General features: G+C 38.8%; 1 protein-coding gene across 1 annotated transcript in view; it reads left to right on the top strand.

Annotated features, from left to right (window-relative positions):
* Nucleotides 1–19,924, top strand: part of TMEM232 (transmembrane protein 232) — a 320,858-nt gene that overhangs the window by 184,462 nt on the left and 116,472 nt on the right. The window contains 1 exon segment of the mRNA XM_063665126.1: nucleotides 12,458–12,705. Coding sequence (XP_063521196.1) covers nucleotides 12,458–12,705 — 248 coding nt within the window.

Genomic DNA, 19,924 nt, shown 5'->3' with positions numbered 1-19,924 from the left:
CAGGCTCTGGGTGTTAAGACATACCTTAAATATTGGACCTGTTGAAGGTTATTCTAAGCCTTCCTTTTGGACACTTTGTATCCCCTGTCTGCCAGGAAATTCAAAGTTTTTGTAGTATTTTGTTCAGAAGCTTCCTTGGTTGGGCTACGCACAAGAAGGTCATCCATGTACTGGAATATACTCCCATTCTCCAATTGCAGATCCCTTAGATCCCTCTCTAAGGCCCAGGCAAAGAAAGGCGGCCTGTCCCAAAAACCTTGAGGAAGCACTGTCCAAGTGTATTGTTGTTTTCCTCCGGTATTAGGATTTTTCCATTCAAAGGCGAAAACGTATTAGGACTCTGGTGCCAGAGGAATGGAGAAGAAAGCATCTTTTAGGTCTAGGACTGATAACCTTTTGGCACCTGAGCCAGGAAGGTATATGGATTTGCCACCAATGTGTGTACAGGGATAACAGCCTCATTAATTGTTCTGAGGTCCTGTACTAACATGTAATAAGCCTTCAATATTCTTCCAAAGGCTTTAGAATGGGTAAGATGGGGGTATTGCAGGGAGAATTGCAGGGTTTTAAGAGCCGATGCGTAAGTAATACCTCACCTCTGGGTGCTAGGCCTTTTCTTGCTTCCAGCTTAATTAGGTATTATTTTTGATTGGGAAAATAGCTGGGGTCTTTAAGCATATTTTGACTGGCACTGCTATTTTAGGCTTCCGTAGATTTCCAGTATACCATGCCAGTGGGTTAGTTAGCCTGTTTACTAATGTAATCTGGGACTTTGGCTGTATTTTGCCTGTTAGCAATTCTGCCAGGTGATGCTTACATTGTAGCAGTGCCCCTATTTTAACCATAATATCTCTTCCCAACAGGGGGATTGGGCAGTTTGGTACTACTAGAAATTCCTGTTGGAAGATTTGTTTCTCAAATTGACAAATCAAAGGAGGAGTAAAGAATCTTGTTTGCGGCTTTCCTTCCATTCCTATAATGGTCATGAACTGGGAGGGAAGCTTTCTGCAAAAGCAGTGAGAACAGAGTAATTTGCTTCCGTATCAAAAAAAAAACAAAAACAAAAACAAAAACAACCTGAATTTGGGTACCCATGACATCCAGAATTACCTGGGGCTCCTCAGTAGTAATTACAATGTTCCTGGACAGGGGCAGTGTGGAAGACCCCAGGCCCCTTCGGTCTTCAGTCTTCATCTAATTCCTGCTTTTGCACTGCTACAGTTTTGCCTGACTGAACCCCTCGGTGGGAGCAGGGGCAGTCAATCCTCCAGTGACAGGGTTTGTAACTTGTGCCCTCACATTTTTGACAGGGGCCTGGTGAGGGCTTAGTACAGTCCTTTGCCCAATGCTCATTTTTCTTGCATTTGAAGCAAGAGCCTTTGATGGCATTATCATTATGGCCCTTCAGGTTTCCATTAGCTGCTCTTTGGGCATTCAGGGTATTGCCAATGATGGCTGCCATAATTTTTGCCTGCCATTTTTCTTCACTCTGTTCCTGTTTTCCTTCCTCCAGGTCGCAGTTGTTATACACCATAACAGCAGTATCAAAAACCTGATTTTGATTAGTGTGTGGCCCCATCAGTAGCTTTTGGAGCTTAAGTCCAATGTCTGTGGTGGATTGGCTAATGAAATGCTGTGCCATTAATATTTTGCCTTTGGAAAAAGAAGGGTCCAGAGTAGTATATTTTGTAAAGACTTCCTCCAGCCTGCCACAAATCCATGGCTGGATTTTCCTCCTTGGCTTATGTAACCCCCCTTAATTTACATTATTTACTGCCTTAGTTATTCCCTTTCTCATTCCTCCAAGGAAAGCATCAAGAAATTTAGCCCGGTTGTTCATTCCCATGGGGGTATTATAGTCCCAATTAGGATCAATAGTGGAGACTATGTTTGGGCCCAAGTGATTGCCCTGAAGGATTCAGGTTAATAAATCATCTGCTTCCCCATGGGCGGCCTCAAAAATTTGATCTCTTTTTCCAAGGGGGTGCAACAGGTTGCTAGAATGAATTGAACATCTCTCCATGAGAGAGCAAAGGCTAAGGCCAAAGTTTGGAAAGCTTCCACAAATTTCCTGGGATTCTTGAAATAGCTTTCTAGCTTTTCTTACATTGTTGTGTATCAATTATAGAGAAGGGACCTGCACTAGGACTGGCCCCTCAGCCCCTGCTACTTCCCTAAGGAGTAGCAGGGCTGCAGGGAGAGTTGATACAATGTTCTCCTTCGAGTGTGAGGGGGACTTAGTAGGGTTCCCAGTGTTTGGGGTTTAGCCTCAAGAGCACTTGGCAAGGGGCTGTATGGAGGCAGATGCTGTTCACCCTGAGAGACAGGTAGCCCTTGTAAAGGGGGTCATCTGTAATATCTAGTTCTGCCTTAGGACTTTCCCTTGGGGGGCTGGTTCTGGGAGTTTTGCAGATTATTAGGTTTTGGAATAGGGCCATGAAGGTCTGTACATATGGGATTTCGGACCATTTGCCCTGCATCTTGCAAAATACGTCTGATTGCAGGATGGTGTCATAATTAAGGCTACCATTGACTGCTCATTGTTCCAGGCTGGGCAGCTCATAATTGGGCCAAACAGCATTGCAGAAAAAAAAATATATATATAAGTTTTCTCTTTAGATTATCAGGGTCAAACTGATTCCAGTGGTGGAGGATGCAGCCAAGCAGGGAATCAGGTGGAATAGATGGAGGTTTGTCCATAGTGAAATCAGGTGGAATAGATGGAGAGTTGCCCATAGTGGTCTGGAAAAGAGAGGAGGACTTTGAATAGTGGAGGGTTTATCAAGTGACCCGAGTGATGCTTGAGGCATCCTGGAAAAATTCTAGGTCCTGACTGGAGTCCCCAGGGGCATTCACCTTTTGAGCCCTGTCTTAGTCTGTCAGACATCTCTGATGTTAGATGGATGCTGGCACTGCTTTGGAATGGTTCCCTCCACCACTGATGACCCATTATGAGTGTTTCTTAAGGTTTTCCTATCCCACTTAAAGCAACCCTTTTACTCTCTAAATTTAGGCAAGAAATCCACGTTAGATTGTATATCAGTTCCTGCATAAATTCCTTTTCATGAATGCCCCCCATGCCCCACACAGACCATCTACAACATTCCCAAACCCTCTTACTTGTCCTAAACATCCCATCCCTCTTTTCAAACAACCAGTCATCTCTTTTCTTTATAACATTGTTTGCATAGCTAGGTGGGTTCCTTTTGTCCTTGACCCGTCAAGTAGGGGAAGAGAAGAATTTAGCGTGAAAAAAGAAGGCTCAAGTCACCTGAAATGTTTGTGAGTTCACTCTGGAGGAGCTGTTGCTGCCAATTGTGTCACATGTAGGAAGCAGTGATTATAAGAAAAGAAGGTTTAAGTGGCCTGAAACGTGAGTTCACCCTGTACCACTGCCAATTGTGTCACACGTAGAGATCAGGGACTATAATCAGAAAAGATAGAAAAGAGTCCATCCCCCTTCCAGGCAAGGCAGCTATCCCCATTCACTTCTTGGCCTTCAGGCAACACCAGAGAGTGGCCCTGGCCAGTTGCCCTGAAACAGCTGCTGAAATACTGAAAAAGAAAAAAAGGCAAAGGGCTCAGGTCCCTTACTAGAACTGGGTGGTGGCAGTCAAGGGCTTTTCCACATGGAAACCTTTCCATTTCTCCAGAGATTGGCCCCAGCTGGAAACCTGCAGTTGCCTCTGTGTTTAGGCACTGCCCACCAAGGGTCCCAAGTTGGAAAGGAAAAGACAGAAAAAGAGAGAGAGAACAAAAGACTCCCCTGTATGGAGCAGATAGGAAAAGGGGAAAGGAGAAAAATAAATCCCAAATCCTATGCAAGTAAAGACTTAACCCATGATTAGTCTGATTGGTTGCAGGAAAGGATCAACCAGAGGTACTTTCAGTTTTTCATCTGCCACACAGAAAAGTGGGGGTTGCAAGGAGAGTAGCCTCTGGTCCTTTTTTAATTTGGGCATGGAAAGTTGGGGTTTTGATTTTGATTTAGTTCTAGGAAGCCAGTGAGAATCGGCTTTAGGTTCCGTTTCTCCAGACCCTATTCTCCTGCCTCACAGGTTAATGTTATCTTTGATTACAGTGTATTTTACCAAAAATTATATTATGAGAAGACATCATTTTTTGGTCCACTTGTTTACTCATTCATTTATTCGTTCATAACTCTCTTAGTAATTCCAGAGTTCACCATAATATCTTCATTTGTGCAATACTGTACTATATTTTGAGTAAAAAAAGGAGGAGCTCTTTTTTGGTGGTGTCATTAATTTTTAACATTTTATTTTATTTTTCTACACTGAAGAATAAAATTGTATACATTTATTGTGTAAAACATGATGTTTTAAAATATACATTTCATGCGCGTCCATGTGAAGAGACTACTAAACAGGCTTTGTGTGAGCAATAAAGCTTTTAATCACCTGGGTGCAGGCGGGCTGAGTCTTAAAAGAGTCAGTGAAGGGAGATAGGGGTGGGGCCGTTCTATAGGATTTGGGTAGGTAAAGGAAAAAGGGGGGTTGTTCTCTGGCGGGCAGGAGTGGGGGTCACAAGGTGCTCAGTAGGGGAGCTTTTGAGCCAGGATGAGCCAGGAGAAGGAATTTCACAAGATAATGTCATCAGTTAAGGCAGGAACAGGCCATTTTCACTTCTTTTATGGTGGAATGTCATCAGTTAAGGCAGGAACCGGCCAGCTGGATGTGTACGTGCAGGTCACAGGGGATATGATGGCTTAGCTTGGGCTCAGAGGCCTGACATTCCTGCCTTCTTATATTAATAAGAAGAATAAAATGAAATAGTGGTAAAGTGTTGGGATGGTGAAAATTTTTGGGGGGGTGGTATGGAGAGATAATGGGCGATGTTTCTCAGGGCTGCTTTGAGTGGGATTAGGGGCGGCGTGGGAATTTATAGTGGGAGAGATTAAGCTGAAGGAAGATTTTGTGGTAAGAGGTGATATTGTGGGGTTGTTAGAAGAAACATTTGTCATTTAGAATTACTGGTGTTGGCCTGGATATGGTTTTGTACGAATTGAAAAACGGAATAAGACAAGGAGAAAAACAGGTATAAAAGGTCTGAGAATTGGGACGACCTAGGACATCTGATTAGAGAGTGCCTAAGGAGATTCAGCATAGTCTTGCCAGCAAAGATTATTTATTTACTTTAAGAGTTAAGAGTGGCAGTTTGGGGATAGCACCAGGAGATATCAGCTGTGATGGCTTGGAGAAACAGTGTAAACCAGCAGTGTGAACAAGAGCAGGGCATGTATGAGTAGTTGAGAATGGTGAATAGGAGTATAACTAGACAGACGATAGTAGGGATGACAAGTTTTTTTGGGGCACAGTCTAAGTTGGTCTGCTGTCTGGAATGAGACTGGGGCCTAATAAAAAGGAGCATCTATATAGGAGCTTAAATGGGCTGTACTTTGTAGCATTCTGAGGACAGGCCTGAATTCTGAGAAGGGAGAGTGAAAAAGTATTGTCTAGTCTTTTTTAAGTTGGTGGCTGAGCTTGGCGATGTGTGTTTTTAAAAGACTATTAGTCTGTTCTACTTTTCTTGAAGACTGAGGACTGTAAGGGATATAAAGGTTTCACTGAATACTAAGAGCCTGAAAATATGCTTGGCTGATTTGACTAATAAAGGCTGGTCTGCTATCAGACTGTATAGAGGTGGGAAGGCCAAATTGAGGAATTATGTCTGACAGAAGGGAAGAAATGACTGTGGTGGCTTTCATGTGCATCCATGTGAAGAGACCACCAAACAGGCTTTGTATGCGCAATAAAGCTGTTTATTTCACCTGGGTGCAGGTGGGCTGAGTCTGAAAAGAGAGTCAGCCAAGGGAGATAGGGGTGGGGCCATTTTATAGGATTTGGGAAGGTAATGGAAAATTACAGTCAAAGGGGGTTGTTCTCTGGTGGGCAGGGGTGGATCTCACAAAGTGCATTCTCAAGGGTTGGGAGAATTACAAAGAACCTTCTTAGGGTGGGGCAGGAACAAATCACAATGGTGGAATGTCATCAGTTAAGGCTGTTTTTACTTCTTTTGTGGATCTTCAGTTACTTTAGGCCATCTGGATGTATACGTGCAAGTCACAGGGGATGCGATGGCCTGGCCTGGGCTTAGAGGCCTGACAGTGGCCTTCTTAGACTTTGTGGGAAAGGCCTCTACTTATCTAGTGAAAGTGTCTACTTAGAGGTATTTTAGTTTCCTGACTTGGGGCATGTTGAGTAAAGCTAATTTGCCAGTCCTGGGCAGGGGCAAATTCTTGAGCTTGATGTGTAGGGAAGGGAGAGGGCCTGAATAATCCTTCTGAAGTAGTAGAATAGCAGATGGAACACTGAGAAGTTATTTCTTTGAGGATAGATTTCTAGGATGGAAAGGAAATGAGAGGTTCTAAGAGGCGGGCTAGTGGCTTGTGCTATAGCATAGCCTGCCTTTGCTGGTGTGTGGCAATTAGGCCTGGTGGAACTGCCATTAATAAACTAAGTGTGATCAGGGTGAGGAACAGGGAAGAAGGAAATGTGGGGAAATGGGGTGAACGTCAGGTGATCAGAGAGATGCAGTCATGAGGGTCAGGTGTGGTATCAGGAATAATGTGCGAGGCCGAATTGAAGTCCGGGCCAGGAACAATGGTAATTGTGGGAGACTTAACAAAGAGTGAGTACAGCTGAAGGAGCCGGGGAGCAGACAGTATATGCATCAGGTGTGAGGAAGAAAACAGATTTTGGAAGTTATGAGAAATGTAGAGAGTAAGTTGAGCATAGTTTGTGATTTTTAGGGCCTCTTAAAGTATTAAAGCAGCAGCAGCCGCTGCATGCAGACATGAGGGCTAGGCTAAAACGGTAAGTCCAAGTTGTTTGGACAGGCTACAGGGTGCAGTCCTGGCTCTTGTGTAAGAATTCTGACTGCACTAACTTTGCCTAGGAAGGAAAGGAGTTGTTGTTTTGTAAGGGATTGAGGTTTGGGAGATTAATCGGACACGATCAGCAGGGAGAGCATGTGTGTTTTTATGAGAATTATGCCGAGATAGGTAACAGATGAGGATGAAATTTGGGCTTGACTGAAGTAATGGGGGCTGTCTGTGAAGCCTTGCGGCAGTACACCCTAGGTAAGCTGCTGGGACTGATGGGTGTTAGGGTCAGTCCAGGTGAAAGCAAAGAGAGGCTGCAACGAGGGGTGCAGGGGAATAGTGAAAAAAGCATCTTTAAGATTAAGAACGGAATAGTGAGTTGTGGAGGAAGATATTGAGGACAAAAGAGTGTACGGGTTGGGCACCACAGGGTGGATAGGCAAAACAATTTGGTTGATAAGGCGCAGATCCTGAACTAACTTGTAAGCCTTGTCTGGTTTTAGGACAGGTAAAATGGGGGAATTGTAAGGAGAGTTTATAGGCTTTAAAGGGCCATGCTGTAGCAGGCGAGTGATAACAGGCTTTAATCCTTTCAAAGCATGCTGCGGGATGGGATATTGGCGTTGAGCGGGGTAAGGGTGATTAGGTTTTAATGAGATGGTAAGGGGTGCATGATCAGTCACCAAGGAGGGAGTAGAGATATCTTATACTTGTGGGTTAAGGTGGGGGGATACAAGAGGAGGACGCAAAGGAGGCTTTGGATTGCGAAGAAGGGCGGCAGTGAGATGTAGCTGTAGCCTAGGAATAGTCAGGGAAGCAGATAATTTAGTTAAAGTGTCTCGGCCTAATAAGGGAACTGGGCAGGTGGGGATAGCTAAAAAGAAGTGCTTAAAAGAGTATTGTCTAAGTTGGCACCAGAGTTGGGGAGTTTTAAGAGGTTTGGAAGCCTGGCCGTCAATACCTACAACAGTTATGGAGGCAAGGGAAACAGGCCCTTGAAAAGAAGGTAATGTGGAGTGGGTAGCCTCCGTATTGATTAAGAAGGGAACCGACTTACCTTCCACTGTGAGAGTTACTTGAAGCTCGGCATCCGTGATGGTCTAGGGGGCTTCTGAGGCAATCGGGCAGCATCAGTCTTCAGCCGCTAAGCCGAGAAGATCTGGGAAGGAGTCAGTCAGAGAGCCTTGGGCCAGAGTTCCAGGGGCTCTGGGAGTGGCTGCCAGGTGAGTTGAACAGGCCAATTTCTAGTGGGGTCCTGCACAGATGGGACACGGCTTAGGAGGAATCCTGGGCTGCAGCCATTCTTTGGCTTGGTGGCCAGATTTTTGGCACTTGTAGCAAGCTCCTGGGGGAGGAGGTTCTGGAGGAACGCCTGGCGGCTGCAATTCAGACATTTGGAAGTTCTTGTGTGCTGGAGATATGGCTGGGGTTTGTCTCACAGGGGAGGCAAGGAATTGCAACTTTTTTCTATGATTGTACACCTTGAAGGCAAGGTTAATTAAGTCCTGTTGTGGAGTTTGAGGGCCGGAATTTAATTTTTGGAGTTTTATTTAATGTCTGGAGCAGATTGGGTAATAAAATGTATATTGAGAATAAGATGGCCTTTTGACTTCTTAGGGTCTAGGGCTGTAAAGCATCTCATGGTTGCTGCCAAGTGAGCCATGAACTGGGCTTGGTTTTTATATTTGATAATAAAGAGCCTAAACGCTATCTGATTTGGGATAAAGAAAAAGGAGCATTAACCTTGACTATGCCTTTAGCTCCAGCCACCTTTTTAAGAGGAAATTGCTGAGCAGGTGGGGGTTGTGAAATGTAACTGTAAGCCAGACGGGGTGTGAGGAGGGGAGGTGATAAAAGGATTATAGGGTGGAGGAGCGGAGGCTGAGGAAGAATTGGACTTAGCTCGGCCTGGTGAGGAGGGGAGAGGTCAGATAGGTCTGTAGAAAAGGAAGATTAGAAAGACTCAGCGACGCTTGGGGTTGGGACTGAGGGCACAGGCGGGAGGGAAAGAAGGAAGATTTGGGATGAGTTGCATTGGGAACAGAGACTAGGGAGGGCCTGATGTGTAAAAGAATGCCTGGACATCAGGCACTTCAGACCATTTGCCTATTTTACAACAAGAATTATTTAGATCTTGTAGGATGGAAAAATTGAAAGTGCCGCTTTCTGGCTATTTGGAACTACTGTCGAGTTTGTATTGGGTCAGGCGGCATTTCAGAAGAAAATAAGATGCTTAGATTTTAGGTCAGGTGAGAGTTGAAGAGGTTTTAAGTTCTTAAGAACAGAGGCTAAGGGAGAAGAAGGAGGAATGGAAGGTGGAGGGTTGCCTATAGTGAAGGAGGCAAGTTTAAAGAGAAGGGTAGAGACATAGAGGGAAGGGGTTCAGGGGTTCTTACCCTCCAGAAAAGCAGGAAAGGGGTCAGGGCGTGGAAATAAGGGTTTGGGGTGCAGAGATAAGAGGTCGGGGCTCAGAGATAAGAGTTCGGGGCATGGAAATAAGGGATTGGGGGTTCTTTCCTCTTAGAAAAGCGGGACTTGCTGCTAAGGGTGAAGAAGGGGTTGAGGGGTTCTTGCCCCTCCTCCAGAAAAGCAGAGAAGGGGTAGAGACACAGAGAGAAGGGGTTGGGGTACTTGCCCCTCCACCAGAAAAGCGGGACTTGCTGCTAAGGGTGAAGGACTGAGGCAGGCGTCCTTGCGTGGTCTGACACCTCTGAAATGTGGGTGAATAATCAGAGAGGCATCCCTGCAATGATTGGACACCAAGGGAAGGCTGCCTTCCCAGTCCATGACCGGTGCTGGAGTTTTGGGTCCACGAATAAGACGTGTCTCCTTTGTCTCTACCAGAAAATGAAAGGAAATGAAATTAAGAGAAGGGAGAGATTGAAATGTGGTGCCAAGATTGAAAGGAGAAAGAGATTGAGGGATAGTGAGAGAGGTTGGTAAAGAGAGTAAAAAGAGGCCGCTTACCGGATTTGAAATTGAGGAGATGTTTCTTGGGCTGGTTGGTATGAGGACCTGAGGTCATAGGTGGATCTTTCTCACGGAGCAAAGAGCAGGAGGACAGGGGATTGATCTCCCAAGGGAGGTCCCCCGATCCGAGTCACGGCACCAAATTTCATGTGCATCGGTGTGAAGAGATTACTAAACAGGCTTTTTGTGAGCAATAAAGCTTTTAATCACCTGGGTGCAGGTGGGCTGAGTCTAAAAAGAGAGTCAGTGAAAAGAGATGGGGTGGGGCCATTTTATAGGATTTGGGTAGGTAAAGGAAAAACGGGGGTTGTTCTCTGGCGGGCAGTAATGGAGGTCACAAGGGGCTCAGTAGGGGAGCTTTTGAGCCAGGATGAGCCAGGAGAAGGAATTCACAAGATAATGTCATCAGTTAAGGCAGGAACAGGCCATTTTCACTTCTTTTGTGGTGGAATGTCATCAGTTAAGGCAGAAACTGGCCATCTGGATGTGTACGTGCAGGTCACAGGGGATATGATGGCTTAGCTTAGGCTCAGAGGCCTGACAATACATACGTTGTGAAACGGTCAAATTGAGCTAATTAACAAATAACCTCATGCAGTTATTATTTCTTTTGTGAGAACACTTAACATCTACTTTCAGCATTTTTCAAGATATGATGTATTTGTATTAACTATAGTCACCATGTTGTACATTAAAGCTCTTGAATTTATTTCTTCTAACTGAAATCTTTTGACCAACATCTCCCCAGCCCTTCACCCATCAGCCCCTGGTAAACACCATCCTACTCTACTTATATGAGATCAACATTTTAGATTTTACATGTAAGTGAGATCATGTGGTATTTGTCTTTCTGTGCCTAGTTTATTTCACTTAACATGATGTCCCCCAGGTTCATCCATGTTGTTACAAATGGTAGAATTTTCTTCTATTTTTATGGCTGAATACTATCTCATTGTGTATATATGCCACCTTTTATTTATGCATTCATCTGTTGATGGACACTTAGCTTGATTTCGTAGCTTGGCTATTGAGAGTAATGTTGCAGTAAACATGGCAGGGCAGCTCTCTCTTTGACATACTGATTTTCTTTTGGATATACCCAGTAGTGGGATTACTGAATCATGTGCTTGCTTACTTGCATGATTTTCACCTTATCCTTTGTAAATGTTTTTTTCATGTTCTTTCCCATCCTCTATGACTTTCACAGTGACACATATTTGCATACCTGCCTTTTGCTGTTTTTCTTATTGCTTTAACTTTTTTGTTCAGTCTATATCCTGAGACTGTACTCATTTTTTCTTCTATACTTTTGTCTAAATAATTCAGTAATCAGTCTTTCATCAGTAATTTAATTTAGCCAGGCCTAATTTTGGAAGCTGAAAGAGGTTAAGTTAGATGTTCATATACAGAAAAACATTTTCTATTTCTGTCTTTACTATCGCAAGATTGATATGCGTCTAAAATGAATCCTGAGTGACTAGTAATGAGCTGCCCGAAGACAGATAATACTCAATGAAAATGTAAAAACAAATGATAAAAGGCAGTATCCAACTTATTTACAAGAAACGGAATTAGTAGTATGTACATATCGTGAACATAAAAAAATTGTAACATATGCCATTTTACTTACATTTTCATTTATTATTACTGATTCCAGCCAGAGAAAATATCCTCTGGCCATTTTAAAAGAAGTAATTAAGAAGCAATCCTGGACATTATCAAACAGGAAAAGGAAATTTCAGAAAATAGCTTTTTCCTGAATAAATATTGCTTAAATAATGGGAAATTTTTGTATTTTTTTTACTTTTTGATTTTAGAACATATTCAGCTTAATCAAAATCAAAATCTTAAACATCGTCAATTTAAGCTAAATACAAAGCTCTTATTTGCTTTTCACTTAAAATTTTTGCTCTATAAAAATGTTCTGTTTGGCCAGGCATGGTGGCTCATGCCTGTAATCCCAGCACTTTGGGAGGCTGAGGCAGGTGGATCACCTGAGGTCAGGAGTTCGAGACCAGCCTGGCCAACATGATGAAACCCCATCTCTACTAAAAATAACAAAAATTGGCCGGGAGTGATGGCGCATGCCTGTAGTCCTAGCTACTTGGGAGGCTGAGGTAGGAGAATCGCTCGAACCCGGGAGATGGAGGTTGCAGAGTGAGCCAAGATTGTGCCACTGCATTCCAGTCTGGGAGACAGAGCAAGACTCCTTCTCAAAAAAGAAAAAAAAAATGCTCTGTTGATATCAAGAACAGTTTAGATTGTGCATAAAAAAAAAGTCTGATTTAATAAAATGTACATTACTTCAACTGATTGCTTAATTTCTTATTAAATAAAATTTCAGAATGCTTATGAAATTCTTACATGGCAAGTATATCAAATTTAAAATAAAAATTACCTAATTATATTTTCAAAATTTCAAGACTGGATGCATTAATGTTTATTTATTTCACTGAAATTTGCTGTTTCGCTTTTTGAAATCTTTTGGAAAACTGCAATTTTTTTATAAAGATTATTTTTACTTAACAGGAAAAATGCAATATTAGTCAAAGAAAATAAAGATACTTTAAAAAATTTAATAATACTTGATTTTTTTCTCTCATTTAATCCTGTTTTAACTGATTCCTTTCTCTTTTCTTTCAACAGGCTGAGTTAAATGACCCAACCGATCCTTTCACTAGGTATAGTACAAATATTTCGTCAGATGTAAGAGAAGAAGTTTTCTCCAAATATATTGGGTGGAGAATTTCCAACACTCTTTCCAAATTATTCTTTCCCCCCATTGAGGCCCATGTTCTTCCTCTGAAGAAACCATCAATAAAACAGGATCAAACAAAATATCCAAATAAAAAGCTGGAGTCTGTGAAAAAGCAAGTTCTACATTTCACTGTAAGGTAAAGAGAAGTACTATTGGTTTCATTGTTCTAATACATTACAATTCAAAACCACAGAAATTATAGATAATTATGTGCCACATCATTTAACTCAGTTTCTCTTCTTCATTTCAAATTTTGGCTTGATCACCTCTTAGATGATCTGTCATTGAGCAAGTTCCTCCCTTCTCAGAAACTCTTTTTTCATATTTACAATAGGTATTATTACATAATATAAATCAATATTAATGTAATTCTTGTGAGGTAAATACTAACTTAAAACAGAAACCAAATCATTCAATATTCAAAATTTTAAGACCCTATTTTATGTGTGTATACATACATACATATACATACTTAATATGTATTTTACATATCTAAGTTAGAGTCTTGAACATAGTAGGACTTCAAAAACTGGTAGTTATGAGGCTAATTAGATTTTATGTTTCAACTCCTCATAAATTTATTTCAAAGGACTCCAGGAAACATTGGACTTAGGAACGATTTATTAAAGTGAGTAATTTTCAAATTTATTTACCATTTCTTCAATGGTAGATTTCTTTCAGATTCTTAGGGTCCCTGTTACCATTTTAACATACACAGAATGTTAAGATGTTAAAAGTCACTTTTAGACAGATTTTTAAAATAGACGAAAAATCACTCCTGGTATATAACACAGACCCTGTTTTACATTGTAGATCTCTTAGTAAAGCTTTAATCAAGACAGAAACTTTTATTTACTTTTTAACCCAAGTCATTTGAAGAGTATATTGTTATATTTTTTCCTAGTAATTTTAATACATTTACTATAAAGTCATCTTTCCTTGTATTTTTAATAATTCATTTTTTGATATGTTCAGTGCTGTATTGAGCAATTCATTCCTGATAGGCTGTGATTGATTGATTAATAGATGGCGCACTGATTTTGATTTTGCCATTCTGGATTTTTGTTGTTGTTGTTCATTGTACCTGCTATATATTGTTTTATACATTACGTCTGATTGGCTTTGCCTTTGTGTCTTTTTACAATCTAATGTAAGAGCCTTTTGTTCCTGGCTTAGAGGAATTTAACCCAGTGAATAAACTTACCTGGACTAAATAGTTGCTGAAAATGCATCTGTAAATTTAAACTTAACTGTAAATTTTATTCAATTCCTGAATATATACTTTCTTATGTATTTATTCTTATTTATTTTTCACTTGACTAAGGTATTATCAAGTGTTTTAAATACCTGCTCCATATTTGAAAATATGTTGTATTCGCCTCCACAAATGAGAAGTAATTTGGATTAATATGTAAACTCACTTATCCTTTATAACTATTGCCACGGTATATTACTGTGTTTGCAAAGTCCAGTATAATATGTGATTCTTTTTCCTTTGTATGATCTCTCCACTTTGTTAAGAAATCTTGTACATGTTCTCTTTCACAAAAAATGCTCCAAATTTCTATACATTAAAGGTAGAAAGTTTAAAGCCTCTTTAGATTATAGACCCTTCTTTCCCTGATTTACCCCCCATCCCTCCCTATCCTAGGTAATAACATCAGTAATTTCTTGTGTATCCTTTCAGGGTCTATAAAATGCAAATATAATACATTATTAGTATTTTTAATTTTTTCCCATTCATTTTAAAATGAAGATTAGCATAGTAAACATAATTTTGGCATCTTGCATTTGTCGTTTAGTATCATTTCAGATAAATTTTTCCATTCCAGTACATGGAGAATTTTCTAGTTATTATCATTTTTTAAACAGACAAGTTTTCCTTATTATGGATATAGCATAGTTTATTTAACCAGTTTTCTATTGGTTGGCCTTTGGGTTGTTTTAGATTTCCTTTGTACTAGACACAGTGCCACAAAGAATAACCATTTACATATATCTTTTAACATGTGGAAGAATACCTGCAGGATAAATTCTCAGAAGTGTAATTTCTGGGTCAAAGTATATATGCCTTTGTAATGTTGTTACATATTTCCAAATGCCTTTCAGAGGAGTTGCGCAAGTTTATATCCCCACCAGCAATATATAAAAGTGCCTGTTTTTCTTTAGTCTTCCCAACAGAGTGTGTTGACAACATTTGGGTTTTAACAGTCTGAGAGGTAAAATATGGTTTCTAAATACAGTGTAATTTTTAACATTTTAATTTTCTTAAGGTAAGTAGTTTGAACACTTTTCGTATGTTTACAGAGCCTTTTGTTTTTTGTTTATTTGGAAATTATTTCTTTTGCCCATTTTTTATTGGATTTTTGTCTATACAAAAACCCAGGACTATATATCTATTAATCTATGTGACTCTGTCTATGGTAAGAGCTACAAATACTTATTGTTTCTCATCTTTTTTTTTTAATTTAGCTTATAGCATTTTTTTGCCATATAGTCATTTTTCTATGTAATAGAATGTATTTATTAATTTTCCTCTGTGGTTTATGGGATTTTGTTCTGTTTATGAAAAGTCTTTTTCACCGTAAGATTAAAATTGACAAAATTTGACAAAATGTGACCAACATTATCTTTGACTATTTTTAAGGATTTTTTATGTACATTGTAAGTATTGGTCTGTTTGAATTTTTTTTTTTTTTTTTTTTTTTTGGTGTATGGTGTGAGGTGTAGATCCATCTGCCTATTCATTTGTCTCAAAAATATTTATTGTGTCATCCATGTTCCCTTAACACTTTTCCTGATTTTAGTTGCCAACTTTTTCAAATACTAAATTCCCATTTCTTTTTGTGTCTAATTCTGAATTTTTTATTCTAGTCCTTTATTCTAAGCTATTCTAACCATGAGCCTATATTTGGACTGTATAATACATTTTAATATATAGTTTTAATGATTTTCTTATATATTTAATGTAATTGGGCTGGTTCTGTATTGCTAGTGCTTTTCAACGTTTTCCTAGCTATTTTGTTTATTCATTTTTATATTAAATTTAGAATTAGCTTGTCTACTTCTAACAAGCTAGTTGTAAATTTACTTGTATCACTTAAAAAAATTAACTTTAGAAAAATTAACACTCCATGATGTTGAGATATAGTATCTCTAACAATATGGCATGTATTTCCATTTATTCAATATTTCTTTTGAGTTCTTCAGTCGTGTTAAAATGTTTTCATATATGCCTTGCATTTTTCTTATGTTTATTTATAGGTACTTTATCTCTTTTGTTGCTAATATAAATTAATTTTTGCTCCAAATGTAGCTTCTCATAGGTTGCCCTTATATATTTTCAAAGCTATTGCTTTCTGTGGATTAATTTTGCACTCTACTAACTTGGTAAATTCACTCATTGAATTTCAGTTTTCTAGATTCACAATTCTGTCAGATATAAATCATTTATTTTCTCTATCCTGATTTTTATACTTTAACCCTTTTCCTTTTATGTATTTTATCAGCTGAGTATGCCTAGTAAAATATTGATGAAAAATAGTGAGGATGGGCTTTTTTTTTTTTTTTCTTTTCCTTATTGTTACGAAAAAATCTTCTAGTGTTTTCCAGTTAATCATGATGCTGGCTTTAGGAATGAGAAAGATGCATTTTCTTATGTTCATTAAGCAGTTTTATATAAAAAAATTGGGCTGTTTATAAGAAACTCATTTTAGATTTAAGGACATGTAGGCTAAAATTGAAGATATGGAAAATGACATTTCTTGCAAATGCTAACCAAAAGAGAGCAGGGGTGGCTATACTTACATTAGATAAAATAGACATTAGGTGAGAAAGTGTTGCAAAAAACAGAGATCATTATATAATGATAAAAGGATCAATTAACTAGAAAGATATAACAATTATAGATATATATGTACCCAACATAAGAGCATCTAAATATATAAATCAAATATTGACAGAATTGGAGAAATAGACAGCAATACAAAATATTAGAAGATATCAATACCCCACATTCAATAATGGATAAAACAAGCAGCTAGAAGAACAATAAGCAAACATTGAACTTTAACAACAGTATAGACCAAATGGACCTAATGGACATTGCTTCGACTCAACAGCAGCAGCATACACACTCATCTCACGTGCCACAGAACTTTCTCCAGCATGGATCACACGTTAGGTCACAAGCAAGTCTTAACAAATTCAAAAAGATAGAATTATATCAAGTTTATCTTCCAATCAAAAACATTCACAACTATGTAGAATTTCTTTCTCTTTCTTTCTTTCTCTCTTTCTCTCTCTCTCTCTCTCTCCTTCCTTCCTTCCTTCTTTCTTCCTTTCTTTCTTTTTCTTTCTCCCTCTCTCTCTTTTCCCTTTTTTTTTTTTTTTTTTTTTTTGAGACTGTGTCTTGCTCTGACGCCCAAGCTGGAGTGCAGTGGTGGATTTCAGCTTACCGCAACCTCCACCTCCTGGTTCAAGCGATTCTTAGGCCTCAGCCTCCCGAATAGCTGGGACTATAGGCATGCACCACCATGCCTGGCTAATTTTTGTATTTTCAGTAGAGACGGGGTTTCACCATATTGGTCAGGCTGGTCTCGAACTCCTGAACTCGTGATCCACCTGCCTCTACCTCCGAAACTGTTGGGATTACAGGCGTGAGCCACCAGGCCCAGCCCCCTTTTTTTTTTTCTTTTTTTTTTTTTTTTACCAACTCTTTGTCACCCAGGCTAGAGTGCCGTGGTGTAGACATGGCTCACTGCAGCATTGACCTCTTGGGCTCAAGCAATATTCCCACCTCAACCTCCTGAGTAGCTGGGACCACAGGTGCATGACACTACACTCAGCTAGATTTTTTAAAAAATTTATTTTTGTAGAGACAGGGCCTACTTATATTGCCCAGGGTAGTCTCAAACTCCTGGGCTCAAGCAGTTCTCCTCCTTTGACCTCCTAAACTGCTGGGATTATAAGCATGATTCGCCATTCCAGGTCTTTATGTAGAAAGTAAACAACACACTTTTGAGAAGCCCTTGTTTCGAAGAATAAATTTTTTAAAATTAGGCAATACCTTGAGTAAAATGAAAATGAAAACAAAACATACTAAAACTTATGGATGGAGCAAAAGCAGTACTAAGAGGGATATTTATTTTTGTTAAATGCATTAAAAAAGAAAAATCTCAAATAACCTAAATTTACACCTCAAGGACTTAGAAAAAGAAGAAAAAATTAAGCTCAAAGTTAGCGGAAGGAAAGAAATAACAAGATTAGAGCAGAAATGAAGGAAATAGACAATTTTCAAAACAAGGAAAAAGTCAAAAGAGTTAGTTTTTTGAAAAGGTGAGATTGTCAACCTCTTGGTATTCTAAGAGAAAGGAGAGAAGATGAAAATGAATCAGAAATGAAAGAAGAGACACGACAGTTGATGCCACAGAAATATAAGGATCTTAAGAGACAGCTATGAACAATTACATGCCAATAAACTGGAAAACCCAGAAGAAATGGATACATTCCTAGAAACATAAAACCTACCAAGACTAAATCATATAGTAATACAAAGTCTGAACATACTTATAACTACTATGGAGATTGAATCCGTAAATAAAAAACTTCCCAGTGATGAAAAGCCCTTGCCCAGTGCCTTCATTGGTGAATCCTACTAAACATCTGAACAATTAAAGCCAACATTTCTCAAGCTCCTCCAAAAATTGAAGAGGAGGGAAAGCTTCCAACTAGTTTAAGTGACCAGCTTTATCCTGATACCAAAGCCAGACAAAGACACCACAGGAAAATTATACACCAATAACTTTTATGAATATAGATGCAAAAATCCTCAACAAAATACTAACAGAATCCGGAAGCATCTTAAAATACTCATACATCATGACTAAAGGGGTTTTATCCCTGCAATGCAAGGAGGACGGTTCAACATACAAAAATCTATTAATGTTATATACCACATTTACAGAATGAAAAATAAAAATTATGTAATAATCTCGACAGGTGTTGAAAAGGCATTTGACAATATTCAACACCATCTTATGATAAAAACTGTCAACAAATTTAGAATAAAAGGAATATACCTCGACATAATAAAGGCCATATATGTAAAGTCCACAGCTAACATCATACTTGATAGTGAAAAACTGAATGTTTTCCTTCTAAGATCAGAAATAATACAAGGATTCCATTCTTGCTATTTCTGTTCAAAACAAGAAGTCCTAGCTTGAATAATTAGACAAGAAAAAATAAAAGGCATCCATATCAGAATGTAAGAAGTAAAACTGTCCCTGTTTTCAGGTGATATGACCTTATACATATGTAACCGTAGAGACTCCACCAAAAAACTGTTAGAAGTAATAAATGAATTCAGTAAAGTTCCAGGATACAGAGTCAACAAATAAAATCTGTTACATATCTGTACATTAACAGTGAGCTATATGATAGATAAATGAGGAAAACAGTTACATTTACAATAGTATGAAAAAGAATAAAATACTTGGGAATAAACTTAAATAAGGATGTAAAAGCCTTCTAGATTGAAAACTACAAAACCTTGGTGAAATAAAGAATACATAAATGAATGGCATTTTGTATTCATGCGTCGAAAGAATCTTGCTAAAATGTTCACAGATTCAATGCAATCAAAATCACAATGGCATTTTCTAAATAAATAGAAATAATTTTGCAATTCATATGGGAACACAAAACATTGTGAATAGCCAAATCAATCTTGAGAAGGAAGAATATACCTGTAGGCATCACACTTTCTGATTTCAAAATACATTACAAAGCTACTGTAATTAAAAGAGTATGGTATTAGCATAAAGACAGATGTATAGACTAATGAAACAGAGAGACCAGAAATAAATTCATGACCAGAAATAAATGGTCAACTGACCATTGACAAGGTTTCCAAGAATATATAACAGAGAAAGAAGATTCTCTTCAATAAATGGTGCTAGGAAAGCTGGATATCCACATGTGTAAGAATGAAATTGAACTCTTATACCAAGCACAAAAAGCAGATCCAAATGGCTTAAAGACTTAAATGTAAGACATGAAACTCTAAAAATCCTAGAAAGCGGCAAAGGAGGAAAACTTCTTGACATTGATCATTACAATGTTTTCTTGAATATGACACCAAAACTGCGGTGACAAAAACAATTAGACTACATCAAACTGAAAGTCTAATGCAAAGCAAAATAAACAATCAACAAAGTTAAAAGTCATCTACAGATTAGGAGAAAATATTTGCAAACCATATATATAACAAAGGTTTAATTTCCAAATATATAAGGAATTCCTTCAATTCCATAGCCAAAAAACTCTCAGGTCTACTAAAAATAGGTTAAAAA

This window comes from Pongo pygmaeus, chromosome 4 (assembly GCF_028885625.2).
Source record: "Pongo pygmaeus isolate AG05252 chromosome 4, NHGRI_mPonPyg2-v2.0_pri, whole genome shotgun sequence".
NCBI lineage: Eukaryota > Metazoa > Chordata > Mammalia > Primates > Hominidae > Pongo > Pongo pygmaeus.
Note: the sequence above shows the minus strand (reverse complement) of the source record. Positions and strands in the feature narration are given on the sequence as shown.